The following is a 22,930-nucleotide window of genomic DNA, read 5'->3' on the forward strand; positions in this document are numbered from 1 at the left end:
CCTTCATGGGGAATTTTGTGGGTGCTCGGGCACCCAGGGTGTTGACACCTATGAATGGCAGGAACACAGCATCTTGAGCAACAGTGGAGAAAAACATGATGGATCCAACCAAGCAGAGGCTAGAGTTCATTTTTAGAACCTACTCTATACCAGTAGAGAAAAATAAAAATAAAAAACTTTTTTAAAAAAATCAAACTTCTGTACCACTGTTGCATCTGCATAGATGAGTGGTGTGAGTGGAGATGTTGGAGAATTCATCAAAACTTGAAACAGGAGTGGAAATTGCTGCAACTTGCATGTTCAACAGAGGTCAGGAATGGAGATCACACAAGCAAGTGCGAGCAATATTGACTATCATGGTTTTCTTCTAGGTCCACAAATGTTATGTAAACCCACCACTAATACACTATTATTGCATCTGTGACTTGTTACAGAACTCACCCACAAATTATCACCAGCCAGAAGAGAGATCTTTGACCAGGATGAATGTTCAATAAGTCATCTGGAAGAGCCCCATCTCAAAACACGCAAAACCTCAAAGAAACCCCATGGAAAGCCTTAGCTGCTGCACACTCTCCAAGCCTCTAGATGGCACCTCCCTCACATCGCTCTATATTTACTTCTTAATACTGACCATCTTGTAAACAACCTCTGTACGTACTTCACTCTGTCACAGTTACAGGTGGGATTTTTAAAAAATTCTCTTATTGTTCTGTATATCCTATGGACTTTTTACAGCTGCATTTTCAAAAATCAAACATATATTTTTAAAAACAGTGGCTTAGTCATGCTGGCCACATGACCCGGAAGCTGTATGCTGGCTCCCTCAGCCGATAAAGCAAGATGAGCGCCGCAACCCCAGAGTCGGTCACGACTGGACCTAACGGTCAGGGGTCCCTTTACCTTTACCTTTACCTTTACTTCTTCTGTTGTTAAGACCAATAGATAGCACCACTGCATTATGAGAAAGCAAACAAGAAAAGAATATTATCTGTTTTTCTTTTTCCCTTCAATCATTTTCTTTTCTTGGCCATTTTACCTTAACTACAGATCTGGGCCTCATCTACACTGGTCGTTCTCTTTGTCTTCATCTGCTGTGGCATAGTTTCATGGGATTTGCGTCATGCTTATTCCAGAATGCTAAGTCACACAACTGTGTGTGTGTGTGTGTGTGTGTGTGTGTTTACATTACCACCTTAGAGCAAAGTGAAGTTGTTTCTTCTCCTCCCTGTGCATTTCACAGCTCTTTCACCTCTAGCCACCCACATAGTTTCAATTGGTTTCTGTTTGTTTGTTTGTTTGTTTGTTTATTATTTATTTAATTTTATTTATACCCTGCCCTTCCTGGCCATGACCGGCTCAGGGCGGCTAACATCAAGTATAAAAACAATTGATTAAAATACAACTTAAAAACAGGATTAAAGTACAACTTAAATTGCAGCCTCATTTCAGTGGAAGCCCAGATCAAAAAACTGGGGGCAGAAAACGTCAAATCTTCACCAAGACCAACTATCCAGACTGGGCCAGAAAAAAGCCAGGGAAGTCCCCAAATAGGGGTTCCATCACAGAAGAAAAAGGAAAGAGGGGGAGGGGATCAGGCTGATTCCAAGCCAAAGGCCAGGCCACTCTGTCTTACAGGCCCTGCGGAAAGAGACCAGATCCTGCAGGGCCCTGGTCTCATGAGACAGAGCGTTCCACCAGGCCAGAGCCAGTGTTGAAAAGGCCCTGGCCCTGGTTGAGGTTTGTGTACATACCAGGGGGAATTAATGGGGGTAGGGATGTACAGGATGCATATGCATCTTGGAGAAGGTCGTGTGAACACAGATTAAAAACCTAGCACTGTATATGCATTGAGTGCAGAGTAAATGGGGTGTGAACACAGCTTAAGAACATTGGAAGCACCTTCCATGGAGTCATGTCATTGGTCCATCTAGCTCAGTATTTCCTACCCGAGGAGCAGCTTTACATTATCTACTTTATTTCTTACTATAATCCTAAAATCAACTACCGTAATTATTGTCTGGTGTAACACAGCAGCTCTTGCACATGCAGCACACACATGCACTCCCCAGACACATACAGACCACAGGCACACATGCATATTTCTCTCACACACTACATACACACATTCTTAATGTTTGTAAACTTAATTGAATACCAAATGCCAAGGACTATAAGCCCAATGGTGCCAGTGGGAGCTTTCCCTCCATATCACTGGCTGCCATTTTGAAGGTGGTGGTTGTCCAGATTGCAGCTAGGGAGCAAAGAACCAAACCTCTCCTTCCTGATGTGTTGTGATCTCAGTGAAAACCAGGACCCTGGTACTTGGCGGTGATACATTTTTTTAAAAAAAACAACAACAACCCAGAAATGGTTGCTAATTTGCAACTAAAGTAACATCTTATTCGGCTTCAGTATAGGGTGATACAAAGTTTAAAATTGGTGCTAATCCCTCAAAAGCTGTCATTGAGACAATTTCTTTATTATTCATTGTTAAAGGTAACATTATTGGCTCATTGTCTTAATTTCTCCTTAGATTAAGGTGGTTGTTTTTGCGTAAGTAGTATTTAAACTTCCTGAAGACAAGAACATCCATTCATTAATCACCAAACAAAAAGTTGTCTTTGGCAACAAATCCAGGATATTACACTGAGCAGCAGAAATTGTAACGTGCAAGCTCCGCTCTTTTCAATGAGTGAAGCTATTGTCACATTTTGTATCATGCACATATCCTTGGCACCAGGGTTTTTCAGCCACAATCACTGGAACTCAGTTCTGGCACCTCTCAGGTGAGCGCCATTGACATCTAAGAGAACAAGGGAAGCATTCATGGTGAGTTCCAGCACCTCTTTTTCTAGAAAAATAGCACTGCTTGGCACGGAGTGGTCTCGGGACAGGTGCCTGAAAGCAACAAGAGCAACCTTCTAACTGAAGCTCCACATGCTTCTTTAAAAACCATTTCCAGCATTGCTGGAAATAGATGCATCTTCCCCTGGCTTCAACTGGCATTTTGTTTTCACACTCTCTGACAATGCATCTCTTTGTTTTTGCTGGTACACAAGTACATATAGTCTTGGGACATTCACATGAGGATAAATGTCCGCTTTTTCTGTGTCACCAGCCTAATAATAGCAAAGATAGTCTTCAAACCTATCTGCCTCCCATATATCTCATGAACCAATCATTGACACTTAAGCTCACAATCTCAAAACTGGAAGGAAGCGACAACTTGTGGCTGTTATTCAATGCACTGAAGTGAAATCACCATGAATCAACACATTTGAATGATTTTGGCATGACAAAGGAGCCTCACTGTGGGGGTTTCCTTGTTTTCCCACAGTTGGGCAATGCAAACTCTGGTGTTCATGAGTAGGCTCATTACCAGTTGCAATCCTTATATCTGACGTTTGCTATTAATTAACACAGGAGTGAAGTCTCTAGGTTAGGGTTACATTTTAGTGACACATTTTAACCTCTGCTTGCATTCTGGCAAGTTCTGGATTTCAGATTTTCTTTATTTCTCTTAGTGGCCCATCTGCTGTCCTGAACCCCAGGCCTACCTGGCATCAAGTCAGTATGTGAAGTCCTTAGTCCAAGGTCAAGCCACGTGTCCAAAGTCCAAACCGAAGCACCATCTGGCAGAGATCCTGGAGCATCCAAGCTGAGGTCCATCAACATGGGCAGTTGAGAAGACACAGCATCTCAACTCTGCTTCCCTTTTGCATGCTGATTGCAGCATCTGGGCTTGATGAGGCATGTGACCCTCACCTGTCCAATCCTACTCCAGCTGAGGAATCACACCCCTCCTCCCAGAGCTAGCATGTCTCACCTGGCCAGAGCTAGAGAGCTGGGCTGTGGACCCTTGCCTGCCTCAGCCTCCTGGAGCTCCCCACCCATTGCGCCCTATGCCTCAGAGCCCACCGTGTGAGGGTCATTATGGCTCTGGTGATGGGTCCTGCTGCTTTGGTTCCTGTGCACTTGACCCCCATCCCCTCATCATCCTCCGTCACCCCATGAGTACTTCCTACATCAACCTCTCCTTCCCCATCCCCAGCTTGCCCCAGTGTGTCCCAGTCCCAGCCACACCCCTCACTGGGGTCTTCTTCCTCTTCCCCATTGTACTGCCAGTTCATGATATCTGCTCTCTGAGGCTTTTGATGTCAGATTGAGGTGATTATGATTAATGTTATGTTTCCCCTGTCTTGTTATGCAGCTAAACATGTTTTAGTCATATTTTAATGTGTGTGTTTTGTAGTGAACCGCCTTGTGATCTTGAATTAAAATGGAACTATGTATATTTTAAATAAAATAAAGAAAAAACTTCTTCCCTGGGGCTTTTTCAGTTCAGTAAATGTGGACAAGTTGGGGAGGCTGCAGAGACAGCACTGCAGAAATGCTATAGTGGAAAGAGAGAGAAAACCACATTCCACCTTTAGTTGTCTGTTCCCAACAATAAGGAAATTTCAACTTTTGAAGGAATTCTGGTGTGACCTCAGAATGAGGAAGAAAAATAGAAGCCTATTTCCAAGAGGAAGAGAATTTCTGAGACAGAATAGTTGTTGGCACAGCCCTTGTGCTCATCACCACCTGATTGTAGCACGCCTTGACCACACACACATAGGGGAAATGCTCCTTTGATTTCACAATCACTCTTTTTGGGTGCGAGTAGCTATAAATGCCACAGGCAAAGTGAGCTGAGACAAATTCTGAGGAGCAACCACCAGCTTTCTTTAGAACAGGAGGGCTGTGCTGAATCTGTAATCATGGGCCGAGCATTCATTTTGGCGTGTAAGTTTGTCTTCAATAGCATGTGTATGTTGGATGTTGTTGTTTTGCTAAATTTCACTCATTAAGATATGCTACTGTGCAATGTGCTCTTATTGGGAATGGAGGAGAACTTTGATCCAGATCATACTGAAAAAATAAGCATATGTAATTTGCACTTCCCAAAACAATAGGTCAGGCATAGGCAAACTCGGCCCTCCAGATATTTTTGGGACTACAACTCCCATCATCCCTAGCTAACAGGACTAGTGGTCAGGGATTATGGGAGTTGTAGTCCCAAAACATCTGGAGGGCCGAGTTTGCCTATGCCTGCAATAGGTGTACTAAAACACAGGCATCTTTCAAAATGTGCACCTATCTGAATTTTGCAATGCAGTTCTCCAGTAAAGTAGGTTGTACAAAGCATGCAATTTTTTGGGTAAAGTGTGCACATAAATGCATATATTTGCGAAAATAATTTTAAAAATGCATTATCCTTGGGGAAATTGCTTTGCAAATTTCTTTGGAGAAATTTGTACTAAAATGCTGTTCAGTTTTCATAAGGACTTAAAATCACAAACTGATTTTGATTGAATCTAAAAAGATTCAATTACAGGTCCTAAGTTTGCTTGTGCTGACTGATTTGGGCTTCAAGATTAGACCCCATTATTTGAATTAAGGTACTATTCCACAGCCGTAGACAACTTTCTCATGGTGTGGCAGAAGGTTTGTATTAAGTGAATTCTGAAAGAAAAGCAGATGGGGGAATGAGAGGGGGGATCTGAATTACTTTAAGAATAAATCACCAGTAGATTGTGTCAAAAAGGGGACTTTGGCTAATGGTGCAAAGGGTTAAGACACACACTGGTTGAAATTTCTCCTTCATCCCAACTATTAAAGCTTGAGACCAGAAGCAGTGCCTTCTTTTGCTTCTAGTCATATGAGAAAAGACAAAGACACCCTAACACTTCATATTCTGTTTGGGAAAATATACCATCCATCACATTCTAACCTTTATCTGAATGACCTCAAAAACCTTCATAACATTCACAATCATTTTAGCTGTTGGTTATTGGGTTAGCAGGATGGATGAGAAACTATTCCTCAAGCTCTTTCAATAGCACAGGAAATTAAATGTTATTGAAGAGGGGCAAGCTTGAGATTTATGGGTTACAGGACATGTAGCCAAAATGATATCATTTGTCTTTCATTTTGTATATTCTATTGAGGGATTAAGTACCATTGGTACAGTATTTTATAATACATGGCTAGACCTATTGTAAAGGAACACATTATGATGTTCAGGCATGTGGTTATTTGATATTGGTGTTTTAATCATTAGGAAAATTCAACTTGGTGTTTTAGTCTATAAACCATTTTGAATTCATGTACGGAAAATGCTATTAGTTCTAATAAGAATGCTATTAACAATTATCATAACAGAATCAACTTACTGGAAGGTTCCAAAGAATCCAGCTACCTGTCTAATGTCTTCCATTTTCATTTTTCTCTAGGTTTTGCCATCTTGCTGGTTTTTCACTGCAGTAAGTAAGCCTTCCCAGAGTTGTTACTCGCTTAGAACAAGCCAAGTGAAAATCAGGCAGAGTAAAGCTTGGGTTTGTTGGGCTTCGTTAAGACATTTCCTGCTTTAGAATAATCTACCGCATGCCGCGCATGATGGAGCCAGTTAGACAGAGCCAGGTGTCAGCACCTAGCACAAACACCTAGCATTGCTCACCTGGGCAAGATAGTTTGAACATACATATAATGTCAATCCTGGCCCAACAGCATTGGCTACCAAATAGTTTCCAGGCCCAATTCAAAGTGCTACTTTTGACCTATAAAGCCTTAAACAGCTCAGGGCCACAATGCCTTAAAGACTCCTTCTCCCCACAATTATCATCTGAGACCCTTCTTTGTGTGTCCCTTCCGTCAGAAGACTGGAGGGTGGCAACATGAGAATGAGCCTTTTCCGAAGTGGCTCCCCCCTGGAATGGGCCTTTTCTGTAGTGGCTCCCTCTGCAGTGACTCACCTGGTGTCTTTGTCACATATCTTTAGGCACCAGGCAAAAACATTCCTCTTTCCCCAGGCCTTGGGCTAATTAAACAATCTGGCTTTTTAAAGGGGGGTATTGTTTGCTACTATGGTGTGGATTTTTGTGTTTTTATGTTGTAAACTGCCTTGTGATCCTTGGCAGTAAAGATATTTATTTATTTAATAATAGATTCAGTTTCAAACTTTGTCTCTCCCATATATGAAAGGCATATCTAAATTCTAAAACTATAAACAACTTGTTTATCTATTTCCTCTCCACTTCTCTGCAAATATGGGTGGGCAAATATAGTAATGGAAAAAATCCAGCCATGTTATTGATATGATGAGAGCAAGGCTCTTAAGGTGTTATGTCCCCACATTGGACCTCTATCATCAGTAAGGCCAGGATGGGTGGATGTTTCTTTGGAAGCAGGTAGGGCAGATCTGACTTTGAAACTCCCTCACCAAGAGTGGGATTCATTCTCAAACTTGGGAGAGAGAGAGAGAGAGAGAGAGAGAGATTGGGGCGGGGGAGATAGTATGCATCAGTACAATCTCCCAGGAGCTGTAGGAATGCAGAGTTACCAGAATATTACCTCCAGATAAGTTATTTTGTCAACAATTCCAGATAATTTTTACATGCACTTTCATCTTTGCAGGCTCTGCTTTCAAGCTGGTTTGCTATTTCACCAACTGGGCACAGTACAGACAAGGTGAAGGGAAATTCCTCCCTCAGAATATTGATCCTAACCTGTGCACTCACCTCATTTATGCATTTGCGGGAATGTCAGAGAACAAGATCAAAACACTGGAATGGAATGATGAAACACTCTACAGGGATTTCCAGAATCTCAAACAAAAGTATGGAGAGCGCTGGGGAGGAAGGATGACTTTTTTTTGAATTTCCTGGAACTAGGATCTAAACTTGTATGAGTGCTCCCATTTTCTGATAAACAGAGAACTCTGGGCTTAAGAATTGTATAGAGTTTGGTTAATGAGATTTGAAGGTGGAAAATTGGTCAAGCCAACACCTTTATATAATGCTGTGTCATTCACTGTTTCTTAGGAAGAAGCTTCACTTCCCCATGGAGGTAAAAGGTGGTGAGACCTAGCTGAGTCTAAGAATATAACTCTGTGATCTTAACCCCTTCATGTACTAAGTAGCCCTATGCTTGCTAGTAAGGTTTAAAAGCAATTTCCTATGCTCCATACCCTCAAACCCAAGTTGGGACTTTGAAAGAAAACTACATACAGTATGCATGATCTGTTTGTGTACACTGTTTTCCATGCAGCTGGGAAATATATGCAGAAAAGCTAGTTTCCATGAGCAGCACAAATGAACTTCACCGGGAATGATCAGAGATATTTGTAAGCTCAGCTGTGCAAGACCAAAAAAAACCTGAACTCTGTTCCTCTCTTCCCCTCCTGTCTAGGAATCCAAGACTGAAGACACTTTTAGCTATTGGTGGATGGACATTTGGAAGTCAAAAGTAAGACTTGGGCATGGGGTTTCTAAAAGAGGAACTTCATCATGAGTAGGCAATATGTAATAAAGATGGGTGTTTGTTTCAGTCAAATCCTGAATGCAGAACTGAAATACTGTAGCTGCTTCAAAGAGATTTGGGAGAAGTCCACAGTGAAGTGAGGTCCCTATGAAGTGATTCAAATTGCACCAGGCATTTCCAAATTCCCAAATCAAGGTCCAGACCAAATATTGTGTTCTGTGCCGCTCTGTAGCATATCCCATTCTCTCCCCCTTCTCAATAATAATATGCATCATGAAAGTTTCCTGTTGGAATCCTAGAACCCCATCTTTCTATTTCATTCATTCATTTTTTGCATTGCATTGCATTTACTAGATGCCCAATAATGTGTATGTTCTGGCTAGTGTGTAAGGAATTCCAAAATAAATAAAAACGACAGATAACTAAAATTCAAATGATAACAGCACTAAAAGGAAGCTAAAAAAAATCAAAGTTGGTAGCAACGATGCATGTTTTCAGTTTCATTTGTTTTCATAAAGCAAATGAAGGTTAAAGTGTCAGATTTAAAAGGAAGCATAAGGTGTGAAGTTCATTAGGCGAACGTTTATAAGAAGGTTGTTTCTTTAGTAGGCACCCATCATATTCTGGATGGTGGAAGCACTTAGAGAAGTGTCTTCATAAGTGATCTCTGAGCGTTTGCAGGTACATACAGGGAATGGTAGTCATACCAATATACTGTAGCATCAAACTGTGATGGGGTTTTAAAGGTCAAAATCAACACTTTGTGATTTGGGCTGGAAGATGATGTATTACCATAATACGCTCAGAGACAGAGTCCCAGCCAGTACTTGCAGCAATTTTCCACCCTGCTCTCAGTTTCTAGACTGTATTTTAAAACAGCCCCATTTCCAATGCGTTACACAGATATAGTAGCCAACATGGTGCCCTCCAACTATTATTGAACTACAACTTCCATTAGTCCCAGCCAGTGTGGTCAGTTATCAAAGATGATGGGAGTTGTACTCCAGCAACATCTGGAAGAAGCACATTGGCTACCTCTGAATTACAGTAATTTGAATAAGGCCTGAATAACAGAAACCAAAAATTCTACTCCATCCATGTAGGCTCATAGTTGGCACACCAGCCTAAGCTGCTATTTAAAGTTAAGTTGCCAATTTTCATGAAGGTAATTTTTAAAAAAATTGGGTGGCAATGTTAAGATGCTTTTGAAAAAAAACCTGGAAGAAAGTAAACATGCCTCATTCCCCCCCCCCCCCGTACTGAGGCAAATAGCTTCAGAATAATTTAAAGGTCACATGACCATGAAATTGAAATACTGAGAACTATGCATATTAGTGCCAATCTTCCATCTCATGTTAACCACAGTGCTGAAAATGCCCACTGAAGCCAGTCCTTCAGATTCATCTAACAAATGGAACATTAACTCTGAGAAGCATATGTTCTCAGAATAATCACACACTGTGGTTTACCTCATTTCCCCCTACTCCCAAGTCCATTCTTTGGAGACAAATCAGGTCAGGGGCATGCTTTATAGAAGCAAAGCAAAAACAGATTGAACAATGAAGTTTCTCCCATGGCTTGATGGAATAAAAGGAAAGTCTGTTCCTGTGTTACGTATTCTATGGGGACACTGCCTGATTTGCTCCAAGGCTCCAGTTGTAGACCTGTTCTTCATAAGATGGCATTGTTGGTTGGCAGCAGAAATACTGTAAGCACCAGTTATGCTTTTCCAAAATTAACAACTACCAATACACCAGAGTGTGTGTGCTTATGCAGCCAGTATGGTAGCCTTCACCATTCTGGTGCCTTCTGAATGTTTTGGACCACATATTCCATGGCACTGGACTATCGCAGCCATGAACTGTAAGAAATAAAGAGGCAAAGACTACAATTTGGTCTTAATGACTTGATTCTCTACCTATCATGGGTGCTGTAAAATTAGACATATTTATTTTTTGCATTGACAGGGGACTTTTAGGGGTGGAATCGAGACCTCCAGCATGTACTGCTGATCATTTAATGCCACACAAGCATCTTTGTGGCTTTGGGAGTGATGAGAGATGCTACAAGAGCCAACCATGAGCCCAGGTGATGGGTGATGTAAGCTCCAGTCATGGAGCGGGGATGTCCAGATCTGATGGCTCCTCAGGGTCACTGGTAGTACAGAGATCTGCTGTGGGCCATGCTCTTCCTAATTTGCTTCTGAGGAGACTCCATGTTTGAGGTCTGAGCAGGACTGAACCAGGACACCAGAACATGGTGACCTTGCAGTGAAGCAAAACAGCAGCATGTTGGAAAACTAAAATCAAACAGTAAAAGCTTGTGGGTGGACAAAGTCTTCTTCAGCAACCATCTGAAAACTAAAAGGCAAGGGTCCAGTGGATAACCAAAGGGAAGATATTTTGTATTTTTAGCACCATCACTGTCTCGGGTGCCAAACAAAACAGCCATGATGTGTATCTTTTTGACTTGAATTGCTTCCCTTCTAGGTTCTCTGCTATGGTAGCTACTCCTGACACACGTCAGACATTTATTAATTCTGTGATACAATTCGTGCGAAATTATGGTTTCAATGGCCTGGACCTAGATTGGGAATATCCTGGAGCCAGAGGCAGTCCTGCAGCTGATAAAATGCGTTTCACTTCCTTGGTTCAGGTACAGTAAAACTCAGCAAATCACCATCAACCAATTCTACTGTCTGGCCAATTCCAGAGGCAACTTCTGTGCACAACAGGCAATGAATTTAATAGGAATATCAGGGAGTGCTGCAAAGAGACAATATGAATTATTGTTTTCTCTGTGAACGGATGGAATCAAGTTACAAGATTCAGACTTGTGTCAAATCCCAGGCTGTGCCAAGGTGTTGTCCAGAGACCAACCCCTAGATTTGCCTTTGTCTCGGTTATGAAAGGGAAGTTGACCACCAGTCAAGATATCAGAACTGTGTATACAAATAGAGCCCTAGACCAGCAAAACTAAATTATGTGAAATGTGAAAGCTTGTGTAAATCACCAGACACATCTGGAATGGTTTTTGAGACAATATGGAACAAGGGGCTGTGCCTCAAGTAGTGAGCTAATAGGTTGAACCTATAACATATAGGAGGGGACGCAGGTGGCGCTGTGGGTTAAAGCCTCAGCGCCTAGGACTTGCCGATCGAAAGGTCGGCGGTTTGAATCCCTGCGGCGGGGTGCGCTCCCGCTGCTCGGTCCCAGCGCCTGCCAACCTAGCAGTTCGAAAGCACCTCCGGGTGCAAGTAGATAAATAGGGACCGCTTACCAGCGGGAAGGTAAACGGCGTTTCCGTGTGCGGCTCTGGCTCGCCAGAGCAGCGATGTCACGCTGGCCACGTGACCCGGAAGTGTCTCCGGACAGCGCTGGCCCCTGGCCTCTTAAGTGAGATGGGCGCACAACCCCAGAGTCTGCCAAGACTGGCCCGTACGGGCAGGGGTACCTTTACCTTTACCTATAACATATAGGTAAGATAACATATAAATATTCTATAAGCTAGCCCTACAGTATGGTCTGAAGGTACACGAGGCCACCACCTTGCTGCAACTAAACAGGTTTGGATCTGGTCATCTGCCTGGGAACTATATGTACTTTGCCTTGGGTTCCAGAACAGAAGAAAGGTGTGGGGTATAAATGTAATCAAAGCATATGGAATTTTCAAGTAGCTCTGAGGAAAAGTGATTGAATCAGTAGGTCCCTACCTACACTTCCACTCTTTACTGGGAAACCTCTTCTGCTTTGATTCAATTTATATTTCCCTTTTTATTGATTGATTTTAATTTGATTTATTGTATTTCTATGACGCTTTTCATTCAAATGAATCCCAAAGCGGCTTACAAACAATAGATTACAACATGATAAACCATAATAGAACATCACAAATATAGTATAAATCGTATAAAATAATTAACAAATCGTCAATGAAACAATTACAATCTATAAAACAGCAGCTGAAAAATAAACCGAACATCACAATTGCAACAAAAGTCATATTGTATGATTAACAAATCAATACAGCATTTATAATCTATAAAACAATATTAACAACTTAACAAAATAGCAGCTGGAAAAAAAAGCTAAGCACTGTTAAGTTCATGCACGCTCTCATAACTCACACTCTTTCACTCCATTTGGTTCATTAAAATAAACATAAAATACACATAATACACGTAAGCTCAACCAGATGCTGGGGTCCTCATGCAGTGGGTGATGGAGGAGACAGTAGGGCTCTCAGGCCTACTACCAGTGGTAAGGTAGATATTGACTCCAGGTAGCCTGCCCAGGTGCCGTTGATGAGGAACTCATCCACATTGCTCTCAGTAATAAGGAAATCTGAGAGGAGCCTGTCCCTGCTCCAGCTTCTTCAGCTGCATCTTGGCCAACCTGGTGGCAGGGAAGGAGGAGGCTGCTGAGGGGAATGAGGGGGGGTGGCTGGTTGAGTCCATCAGGCAGGAGGGAGAGGCCATGATTAACATGCTGAGAGAGCCTCAGCAGGATCCTGGAGGCCTGGATGAGCTCGCATCCAATGACTCAGAGCTGTGTATCTGTCTTGGTGTCCATGCAAGGCATGAAGCAGAGGTCACTGGCCAGCATGGGTGAAGCAGGAGATGTGGGGGTGGGCCAAGAAGCTAGAGAGTGTGGAAATGGGGATGTTTCCATCTCTTCCACATCCTCGAACTTTAAAAGAAGGACAAAAGCAAATTTAATTATTGTTCTACTCAACTATTTGCCTTAGGAAATGGTGAAAGAATTCCAGGCAGAAGCACAACGGACAGGAAAGGAAAGGCTGCTGCTGTCTGCTGCTGTGGCAGCTGGGAAGGAAACCATTGACAATGGCTATGAAGTGGACAAGATTTCCCAGTGAGTATGATGAGGCACTTATGAACCATGAAGGGAAATTAATGGTGGCAACTCACAGGTAGCTTGCATTTGATACTTGAGAACCAGTTTAGTCCAATAATTTCAAATCATGGTTGACAAATCATGCCAGTGGGCACATAATTGCCCGCAATGCATCCACTCAGGATTCTTATGCTAGAGATGGAATAAACATATTCGAATTCCCCTTGCAGGTCTCTGGACTTCATCAACCTGATGACATATGACTTTCATGGATCTTGGGAACGCGTTACAGGACATGTCAGCCCTCTGTACCCTGACACCGTAAGTGTTAAATATTTCCTAGCAAATTGTAGCCTCTCATTTTAATTGAAAGTAAAGAAAATGTCCAAAGGTACAAAGCAAACCCACTATTTCTTGGTCCTCTAGGTCAGCCTTTGCCAAGCTCTACATCCTGTGAAAGGTTTCCAATATGGAACTGGGATAAAGTTTTTGGCTGAAAAAATGTACAAAAACAGATCAAATACATATTGAGATACATATTGAAATACATTGAGATACAATATATATTGTGATATAATGCATGCTTAAATGCCATTGTCATGGTTTCGTATCGTTTTAAAAATATTCATCATTGAATAATGTGGAAATGGGGTAGACTAAACTAATGAATTAGTTAGTATGAGAATATGAGAATTTGATACAGACTGGGAAAAGACTCGTGTCTCCATCCATAGTCCATTGAGTTGTGGCTGCTGGGAAACTACAGGTCTGTGGAGCAACCAGAGTAAAACTGGGCAACATGCATTGATATCATGCTTTCTATCTCATTGCCTCATCAAGGACAATGCTGTGAAGTACTGGATAGGCAAAGGAGCACCAGCTGAAAAGCTTGTCCTGGGAGTTCCTCTCTATGGACGAACCTTTACCCTTTCTTCCACACAAAATGGGGTTAATGCGCCAACCTCAGGACCAGGGACAGCTGGCACTTTCACCAAAGAGGCTGGATTCTTGTCTTATTATGAGGTAGGAAAGATGCTTAAACATATATCTTGTTAGGCTTGCCCCACTTCTCTAAGTGGTGAGATGTTCCAGGAGTAGAGTGTTTACGAAAGTTTGTGTTTTGCAATACTGGGTTGTTGCGGGAGGTTTGTTTTTAGTTTTACAAATACAGGTTGTGTATAGGTGGAGGCACTTAAATACTGCAGAAGAAAGCTGCCACATCAGATCTCCAGAGACAGGGCACCCCTGATACCGCTAACTTCCAGAGCCCCCAAAACTCACCTCTATTTCACTCTCCAAAAATGGCAACCTTTTCTTCTTGCAGACTTATGTTACGTCATCCTCGTGACACATGCCCCTTCCCCAGTGTGGTCCTATATTTAAAAAAACCTAGCTGTCCAACATTTTGTTGTCACGGGGACACATCTAGTGCTGTACTGAAAAATCCCATTCCTAATATTTTTGCAGCGCCATTTGCAGTTACTTTATTTCCAGTTACTTTTTTGCAGGTGAAATCAGTTAATTGCCACGTCTCCCTCTGCACTGTTGGGCTGGGCACTGGGATAGCAGAATCCAGAGGAAAGTGAGGAGAAATAGAGGGGGGGTGAGGCTGGAACAGATGGAAGCCCTTCTGTTCCCACCACATGGTCCCCTCTGGCTCCAGTGTGGCTCCAGACTTCCAGCTGCCTCCCCTCCTGAGCAGGTCTTAATAAAAATTCATTTTCTTATCTAGAATTAAGAGCATCTGCTACTGTGTTTTGATCATGGCAAACCCGCTGCCTTTACTTTCCCCAACCCCAATTAACTAATATCCTCAAACTTATGGACACATACGTCCCTTTTCTGTTCTGCTTTTCATGCCACACACATCCTCAGATTTGTTGAGAAAGTTGTGGGCAAACTTCAGGACAGGGCTGAGAACATACAATCCAAGAAGGTTCAAAGTGGGGTTATTGGGTTGTTGTTTCTGTTTTTATTAAGTATTTTGTGGTTTTATATCTTGATTTCATTCTGTGAACCGCACTGAGACCCCCGATTATAGGGCGGTATACAGTGGTACCTTGGTTTGCAACCACTTTGGATTACAACCGTTTTGGATTACAACCACGTCAAACCTGGAAGTGTGTGTCCTTTTTTTTGGATTCAAACCAATGGGGGGGAGGCCCCATTGGCAAAAGCGCACCTTGGGTTACAACCTGTTTTGGTTTACAACTGGACCTCCGGAACAGATTACGGTTGTAAACCAACGTAAAAGGTAAAGGTAAAGGTACCCCTGCCCGTACGGGCCAGTCTTGACAGACTCTGGGATTGTGCGCCCATCTCACTTAAGAGGCCAGGGGCCAGCGCTGTCCGGAGACACTTCCGGGTCACGTGGCCAGCGTGACATCGCTGCTCTGGCGAGCCAGAGCCGCACACGGAAACGCCGTTTACCTTCCCGCTGGTAAGCGGTCCCTATTTATCTACTTGCACCCGGAGGTGCTTTCGAACTGCTAGGTTGGCAGGCGCTAGGACCGAGCAGCGGGTGCGCACCCCGCTGCAGGGATTCAAACCGCCGACCTTTCGATCGGCAAGTCCTAGGCGCTGAGGCTTTAACCCACAGCGCCACCTGCGTCCCAATTGTAAACCAATGTACCACTGTATAAATTCCATAAATAACAATAACAATAACCATAATCATAATCTGCACTATACATTTAAAGCATCATGCCTCTTTAAACAATCGTGGCTTCCTCCCTGCCAAAGAATGATGGGAAATGTAGTTATTAAGGGGGCTGAGAGTTGTTAGAAAACTCTTATTCCCTTCACAGAGCCACAGTTCTCAGAGTGGTTTAACAGTTAATTTCTTTTCTCAGGGGCTCTGGGAATTCTAGCTCTGTGAGGGGAATAGGGATCTTCTAACAACACTTGGCAGCACTAACACTGTACTGTGGCTGGTGGAGACTCTTCAAGGTCCCCAGTAGAAGTCTTTCCCAACACCTGTCATGTGCATGTAGCCTACCACTGAGCTATGGTCCCTCCTCAGGTCAGCAATCATTCTCTGTCGTATAATATATTTCCAGAACTTCCTGGAGTAGCGTTAAAACCCCTATTTTGCTTTACTTATTTTAAGGGTAAGGCACCTGATACAGACAGCTTTAAGAACATAAGAGAAGCCTGCTGCATCAGGCCAATGGCTCATCTAGTCCAGCATCTTGTTCTCATAGTGGCCACCAAGATGCCTCTTTGAGACCTGCAAGCTGAGCATGAGCACAACAGCACTCTGGCCACCTGCAACTTCCAGCACCTACCTATTATTCAGAGGCACAATGCCTCTGACTGTGGAGGTGCAAGATAGCCATTGTGGCTAGTAGCCATTGGTAGACTTGTCCTCCATGAATCTGTCTCTCTGAAAGCCATCCAATTTGGTGGCCATCACTGGTTGGTGAGGGATCATGTTCCATAGTTTTACTATGTGCTTTGCAAAGAAGTGCTTTCTTTAATCTGTCCTAAATCTTTCACCATTCGGCTTCATTGAATCTCCATGAATTCTACTGCATGAGAAAGGGAGAGGAACTTTTCTGTATCCACTTTCTCCGTGCCATGCATAATTTTATAAACTTCTATCATGTCATCTTTTCTCTGAACTAGATGCCCCCAAATGCTGAAACCATTCCTCGTAAGAGGAAGCTTGCTCTATCTCCTAGGTCATTTTAACTGCCCTTCTTGCAATTGCAACAGGCTCTGATTTCTACACCTCCGTAATGGGGAAGTTGTCTGACCTCAAGTGTCTCAATTCAACCATGTGGTAACACAGCCATGCTCCAATCTTTTTTGTTTCAGATCTGCAACTTTAATAAAGGTGCCACCACAGCAGTGATTCCAGGGGGGAATGCTCCCTATTCCTTCAAGGGAAATCAGTGGGTAGGATACGACAATGTGGACAGCATTAAAACTAAGGTAACAAATATACATATATTTGCTTTTATCTGTACAAAACATTTAGTGGAGCTCAGTCAATGTTATGCTTCAAAATCAACACCTAGTAAACATGCTAGCAAGCTACATAATTACTAGATAATAAAGATACTAGGTTGTTTAAGGACCACTTTGCTATGTAGAATGCAATTTCCAATAGGAATTAAGGTGTCAGGGGCTGGACTGAGGAGGAATGGTGGGAGTCCCCCCCCCCCCACTTTTCCTGAGGGCAGGAGGACAGTATTGATTTAGAACAGTGGTTTGCAGAGGGGCATAGTCCAGAGGGGGAAAGCTGGGAAATACTGGGTGAGGAACAACTAGAAGAGGAAACACCAAGAGAGAGACAGCTGGTAGATTCAGTGTCATTGGACAGCATTCCTGACCCACTTGTCCCCCCCTTCGCCTAAGACTAGAAGGGCTTTGAGAGTGGTAAAACAGAAAGCACAGCGGCAACAAACTCAGATTACCCAACATAGGAGTGACGTAGATTAATGGGGACAGAGGGGCTGAACCTTTACTGGGAGCATCGCCATTTCTAGAGAGATATGCATTACTTTGTCTTTCACTGTGATTATTAAAGAAACTAACTGGTAAGAACTCTTCTTTCATTTGATCTGTTTATTACTGCCACCGGGGGAGAGATCTGATTCCCCGAAGTCTGACATAAGCTGAGGTTTTCACTGCCTATGGTGATTAGGGTGTTGGACCTGGGAGACCATGGTTCTAATTCCCACTCAGTGATAAGCCTTACTGGGTGACCCTGGGCCAGTCACCATCTCTCAGCCCAACCTTCCTCACAGTGCTGTTGTGAACATAAAATGTGGGAGAGGTAGAACCATGTACACCACTTTGAGTTTCTTGGAGGAAAGGTGGGATATAAATGTAATCAGTCAATAAAAACACATGCAGTGGGTAGCTATGGTTCACCATGCTTTTCCAAGGACAAAATGCTTAATGTTGAACAATAGCAGCCAGTGATAGGGTGATGTTGCAGAGCTGCTCTCCCAATACTGACATCACTGCCTCTTACATGGGTAGGGTGGGGCAAGGCACTGGGCTGCATGGATGTCCTGATGGAAGTGCTGGATTGGCTCTAGCCATAAACTGCAGTGATGCTAGTGTCTGGAGGTCAGCCCTGTCCCACCACTCCAGCAACTGCTCATATTGAAGCAGTCAGTTGTCATGATGATTTACAGTGGTGCCTCGCAAGACGAAATTAATTCGTTCCGCGAGTTGTTTTGTCTTGCGATTTTTTCGTCTTGCGGAGTGCGGATCCCATGGGTATTAACGGTTGTAAGAAAAAGGAAACAAACTCGCAAGACGTTTTCGTCTTGCAAAGCAAGCCCATAGGGAAAATCGTCTTGCGAAGCAACTCAAAAATCAAAAAACCCTTTCGTCTTGCGCGTTTTTCGTCTTACGAGGCATTCGTCTTGCGAGGTACCACTGTACTTGGACTTTACTGTTAAAGGCAGCATACCTACAGACCTCTGAATATTCTAATTTCCTTCTTAAACAGGAGCCATATTCATTGCCCTAGAAGGGTTCTCACCATTATTATTACTCCCATAAGCCTTTGAATTCCTGTTTTCTGTTTCTCTCAGGTCAAGTATCTGAAGGAAAAGAAGCTGGGAGGTGCCATGGTATGGGCCATGGATCTGGATGACTTCAGTGGTTCTTTCTGTGGCCAAGGAGCATACCCACTCCTCCAGACTCTGAAGAGAGAACTTGGCTCCACAGGTTAATCCTTTGTTATTATATTTGTTTTTCTTGAAATCCTCAGTCACAAGCCCTGTAGGGAACTAAATATTTACCCAACACTCTTACTTCATTCTGGCTTCCTGTTATATAGCAATAGGTAGTTGCACCCATGATATAAGAAGAAGAAAAAAGGTCTCTGTGAAAAGGGGAGTTTCTTGTCTCCCTTTAGGCCTCTGGCTGTGTTTAAATAAACTTGTTTAACCTAAAACAGCTCTCTTAGGCTGTGCATTTCTCCTCCTCTCCATGCAACACACCAGGGAAAGAACAATGAAGGCTGTGTAGGCACGTAAGAGCCCAGTTGGGTCAGCCCAAAAGTCTACCTATTCCACTATCTTCTTTCCCACAGTGGCCAACCACATGCTTCTGAGAAGCACACAAGCAGGACGTGAGGCACTAGGTCTCTCCTACTGTCCCCCTCCCCCAGCAACTGTGGGATGCTGCCTCTGATCTTGGAGGCAGCATATTCTCCCCATGACTAGAAGCCATGGGTAGCCTTAGCTTCCATAATTTCATCTAATCCCTACCTTGAAATCCATCTAATATGGTCAGCGCCATTTCTTGTGGAAGCAAGAAATCCCATTATTTAACCAGTTAACCGTTTCTGACTCTCCCACTCTTCATTGGATGACTCCAGGTTCTAGTATTATGAAGGAAGGAGAAAAACATTTTCTCCACACCATGCCTTCTGTTTTATGAACATCTCCCACACACCACTTCTCTGCACCAAACAGCACTTTCCCTGGTTCCTTTTCTACTGATATTGAAAGGTTCTTGTCAGAGCTGCCTCTAGGTCCCAGCTCACACAGGACCAACGCTAGGCTGTCGTAATGTACAAAAGTCTTTATTGAAGTTCAATTTCCATTGCAAAGCCGCAGCGCGCAGCCCTACATCTTAAACCCTAGATCGGCGAAGTCCCGTCTGAGTCTCCTCCCCTCTGACACCAGTTTAATATCCTAGCCCTGCTCCACCTTTTCCGCTGCTCTCTCCTCTTCTGGGTCCTCCTGCCCGCTGGGGAATTGCCTTTTCTGGACTCTTCCGACGCTGAGTCGCTTAGCTCCTCCCCCTGCCTCCTGCGGGCTTTAGGACCCGGTTCCCAATCCTCATTCTCTGCTGTCCCGCGCTCCTGTACATTTGAACTTGCCTCTCGCGCCAACCCAGTGACCTTTCTCCTAACCGTTACACTACTTCGGTCACTGCTTCCCTCTTCCGGGATACTGGCCGGATCTGACCTCCCCTCCGTTGTCCGACTTTCTGATGGAGGCGTGGTCAGCCCTGCCTCATCTTCTCTCCCTGGTGGGGAATGCACTGGCCCCGATCCTTGGGACTCTTCCCCCCCACTCTGCTCTGGTGGGGAAGCTGGTCCTGATTTCCAACTACTGCTCTGGGAGTCCCTGCTGCCCCCTTGCTCCTGGGGCGTTCCCCTTGGGAACCCCCTACCCCTGGCCACTGGCGCCCCCTTCTGTGAATCTTCCGATTCGCTGGAGAGGCTCATGGAATCCCTCGGTCCACTGTCCTCTTCTCCTACGCTCCCCTCGGATTCTTCCCCTTCGCTCTCCATCTCCTCTCTTCCCTGTGCCTCTGCTCCTGAGCCCCTGACAGTTCTCTTTGTGTGTGACTAATTTCACCCCATCCCCATTAAATTTCAAGTTAGATTTCAGCACCATTTAATTTATTTCATTAATCTGGAACATCTGAAGACCACCTTTCCTTGATTGAGCAATCAAAGGCGTACCTCACACTGCAAGCTTAAATTTGCCACAGCATCCTAAAAGTCAATGTGCACAGAAGCCTTGCATGTGGTACCAGAAACAAGAAGTCAGAGGAAGAGGCAGAAGAGGCAGCTGCATTGCTGGAGCCTTTCATGAGCGTCAGCTCCAGATATAAGGCTAAACTATCTATATTCTTCTTCTGGCAGGCCTGGCACCAAACCCCAAACCTCCAGTTCCTGCTGAGCCTCCAAGACCTGATGCTCCACAACCTGATGTGCCACAACCTGATGTGCCACAACCTGATGTACCACAACCTGATGCACCTACAACAGACACCTTTTGCCTTGACAAGGAGGATGGGATCCATGCTGATTTGCAAGATGCCACAAAGTATTATATGTGCACCCACAAAAAGACTTTCAGCATGCCTTGCCCAACAGGACTAACTTTTGACAACCAGTGCAAATGTTGCAATCATCCTCAATAAAGGGCTTCTAATATAGGCAAACCCCAAAGATGACATTCCGTTGTCTTCAGAGCTAAGTGCTTTGCTGTCCCTGTAAAACTGCCTATACTTCCAATATGTTCATCTGCATATTTCTCCAAGTCTTTAACAAATAGGGTTATAGTATCTGCTTCTGCTTTGCACTAAAGAACAACGCACCAGCCAGCAAGATATGAGCACTTCATAATAGTTTGCTTATACAATATGTAGCCACTTGCTCCCTATTTCTGATAATTTTAGCAAAAGAAAATAAACTCATTTCAACTAAAAGTAGTTAGAAGCTTGTTTTGTTGCATACCTAGCAGGCAACCAGCTCCGTGAGTTCATTTTAATAATAACTGGTACTAAACATGTATTTCAAAACATTCTCTCTGTTTGGTTCATTAAAAAAAAAAAGCCACAAGGAACAAATTTAGGATCCAAAAGAGTGACATTTCTGCTTTTGCTTTAGTAGCTAATAACTTCGCAATTCTTGGCTCTATGTATGACGTGTGCATACACACGAAAGCTTATACCAGAACAAACTTAGTTGGTCTATAAGGTGCTACTGGACAATCTTTTATTTTGTTTATTTTTATTTCGACTGCGTCAGACCAACACGGCTACCTACCTGAATCTAGAAATTGGAAACTTATTTCTGGTGGCTGTGCCCAGTATTTCTGCCAATAGATGGCACTCTACACTTCTCTAACAAATAATGTTCTATATTTTATCAGATAGTTGTTCCTTTTATCTGAGTAGCTCAACCATGCTCTTGAATTTAAGCTTACAGCTATTTTGTATTTATTGTTTCCACTAGGGCTGAAATATACATGTGGCACAGAAGAACTGTGATTAGCCTCCTAAAGATGGTTTGATTTCATTTCTGAACCGAAATACAGCCTTGTGTCTGCTTTCATAGCTGCAGGGGAGAAAATACAGGTTTTCTTGAAGTGGCATTTCAGTTTTAAAATGCCTATAAATTAATCACAGTTAGGAGCATAGGAAGAAAAAAAGCTAGCCATCTTAAGTCTGTATAACTGAGATGAAAGGTTAGAAAACAATAGATTCTGTTTGAGTCACTGAGGTCTTCATGGACTCATGAACAGAGGGCAGGTTAGAAAGGAGTCATGATCAGAAGGCTGGCTGTCCTTTCTTGCCAAAGCCACAGTTCCAGCCACCTTCATCATCTCTAAGGATTCGTCTTTCTTGACAATGAACCATCCTTTGCAATGTTTACTTAGACATAAGGCCATTCAGTTCAATGGTGCTAGCTCCGTTGGATGTTTAAGATTGCAGCTATAATTTTGGGATTCTAAGCAGTTGTTTCTGATTTCATGTAAGTGGTTTAGAGAAAAATTCCCAAATATCAGAGCTGTTGCAAGCGCTCAGCATCCATCATCAGTAAGAAGCAATGAAGCATATACACATACAGTTTAAGTTGATTCAAATTTATTCTTTTACCACGGAGTTTACTGTGTGACTCTACTAAGACTATTGATATAGACTTCAAGACCTCTTGCTCCTTTATTTCCTTAACTAAAAGAAGCCACTATGGACTAATTATTGTCCTGGTCACTTAACCAAGTTATTCTACTATTATTTTTATTTGATGGATTATTTGTTCATTCATAACTAACACCATTGGTTTTCTGGTTGTATTTATCCAGCATGGAGTGAGTATTAGGCCCTGTATTCCTCTGGTCTGATGTTGAAACTAAAATTACTTCATCTGCAACTACATCATAGGTCAAATCAGTTTCATTCAAAATGATCCCTAAATATGTATATAGGACCAATACTGACTCACTTTTTAAGCTGAGTTCATCTTAAATGTTCTGACCTAAAAAAAAATTTCCTCAATTGCT

At 43.1% G+C, this 22,930-nt stretch overlaps 1 protein-coding gene across 1 annotated transcript; it reads left to right on the forward strand.

The window, feature by feature from the left end:
• The first annotated feature begins 4,660 nt into the window (after nt 1-4,660).
• On the forward strand, nt 4,661-21,353 carry LOC307219284 (chitotriosidase-1-like). Its single transcript, XM_079982384.1, has 11 exons — nt 4,661-4,788; nt 6,279-6,308; nt 7,459-7,660; nt 8,233-8,289; nt 10,794-10,959; nt 13,051-13,175; nt 13,388-13,478; nt 13,998-14,180; nt 16,977-17,093; nt 18,713-18,848; nt 20,785-21,353. Exons 1-11 carry the CDS (start codon nt 4,764-4,766, stop codon nt 21,063-21,065), a joined length of 1,413 nt encoding a protein of 470 aa, XP_079838510.1. The 5' UTR covers nt 4,661-4,763; the 3' UTR covers nt 21,066-21,353.
• Nucleotides 21,354-22,930: the final 1,577 nt, after the last annotated feature.

Source organism: Podarcis cretensis (genome assembly GCF_951804945.1).
Source record: "Podarcis cretensis genome assembly, chromosome: 6".
Taxonomy (NCBI): domain Eukaryota; kingdom Metazoa; phylum Chordata; class Lepidosauria; order Squamata; family Lacertidae; genus Podarcis; species Podarcis cretensis.

Coding starts and splice junctions, on each gene's coding strand:
- LOC307219284 (XM_079982384.1), top strand. CDS start 4,764: ATGGGCCGAGCATTCATTTTGGCGT. Junction 8,290..10,793: donor TGGACATTTGGAAGTCAAAA/GTAAGACTTGGG, acceptor CTTCCCTTCTAG/GTTCTCTGCTATGGTAGCTA. Junction 18,849..20,784: donor GAGAGAACTTGGCTCCACAG/GTTAATCCTTTG, acceptor TTCTTCTGGCAG/GCCTGGCACCAAACCCCAAA.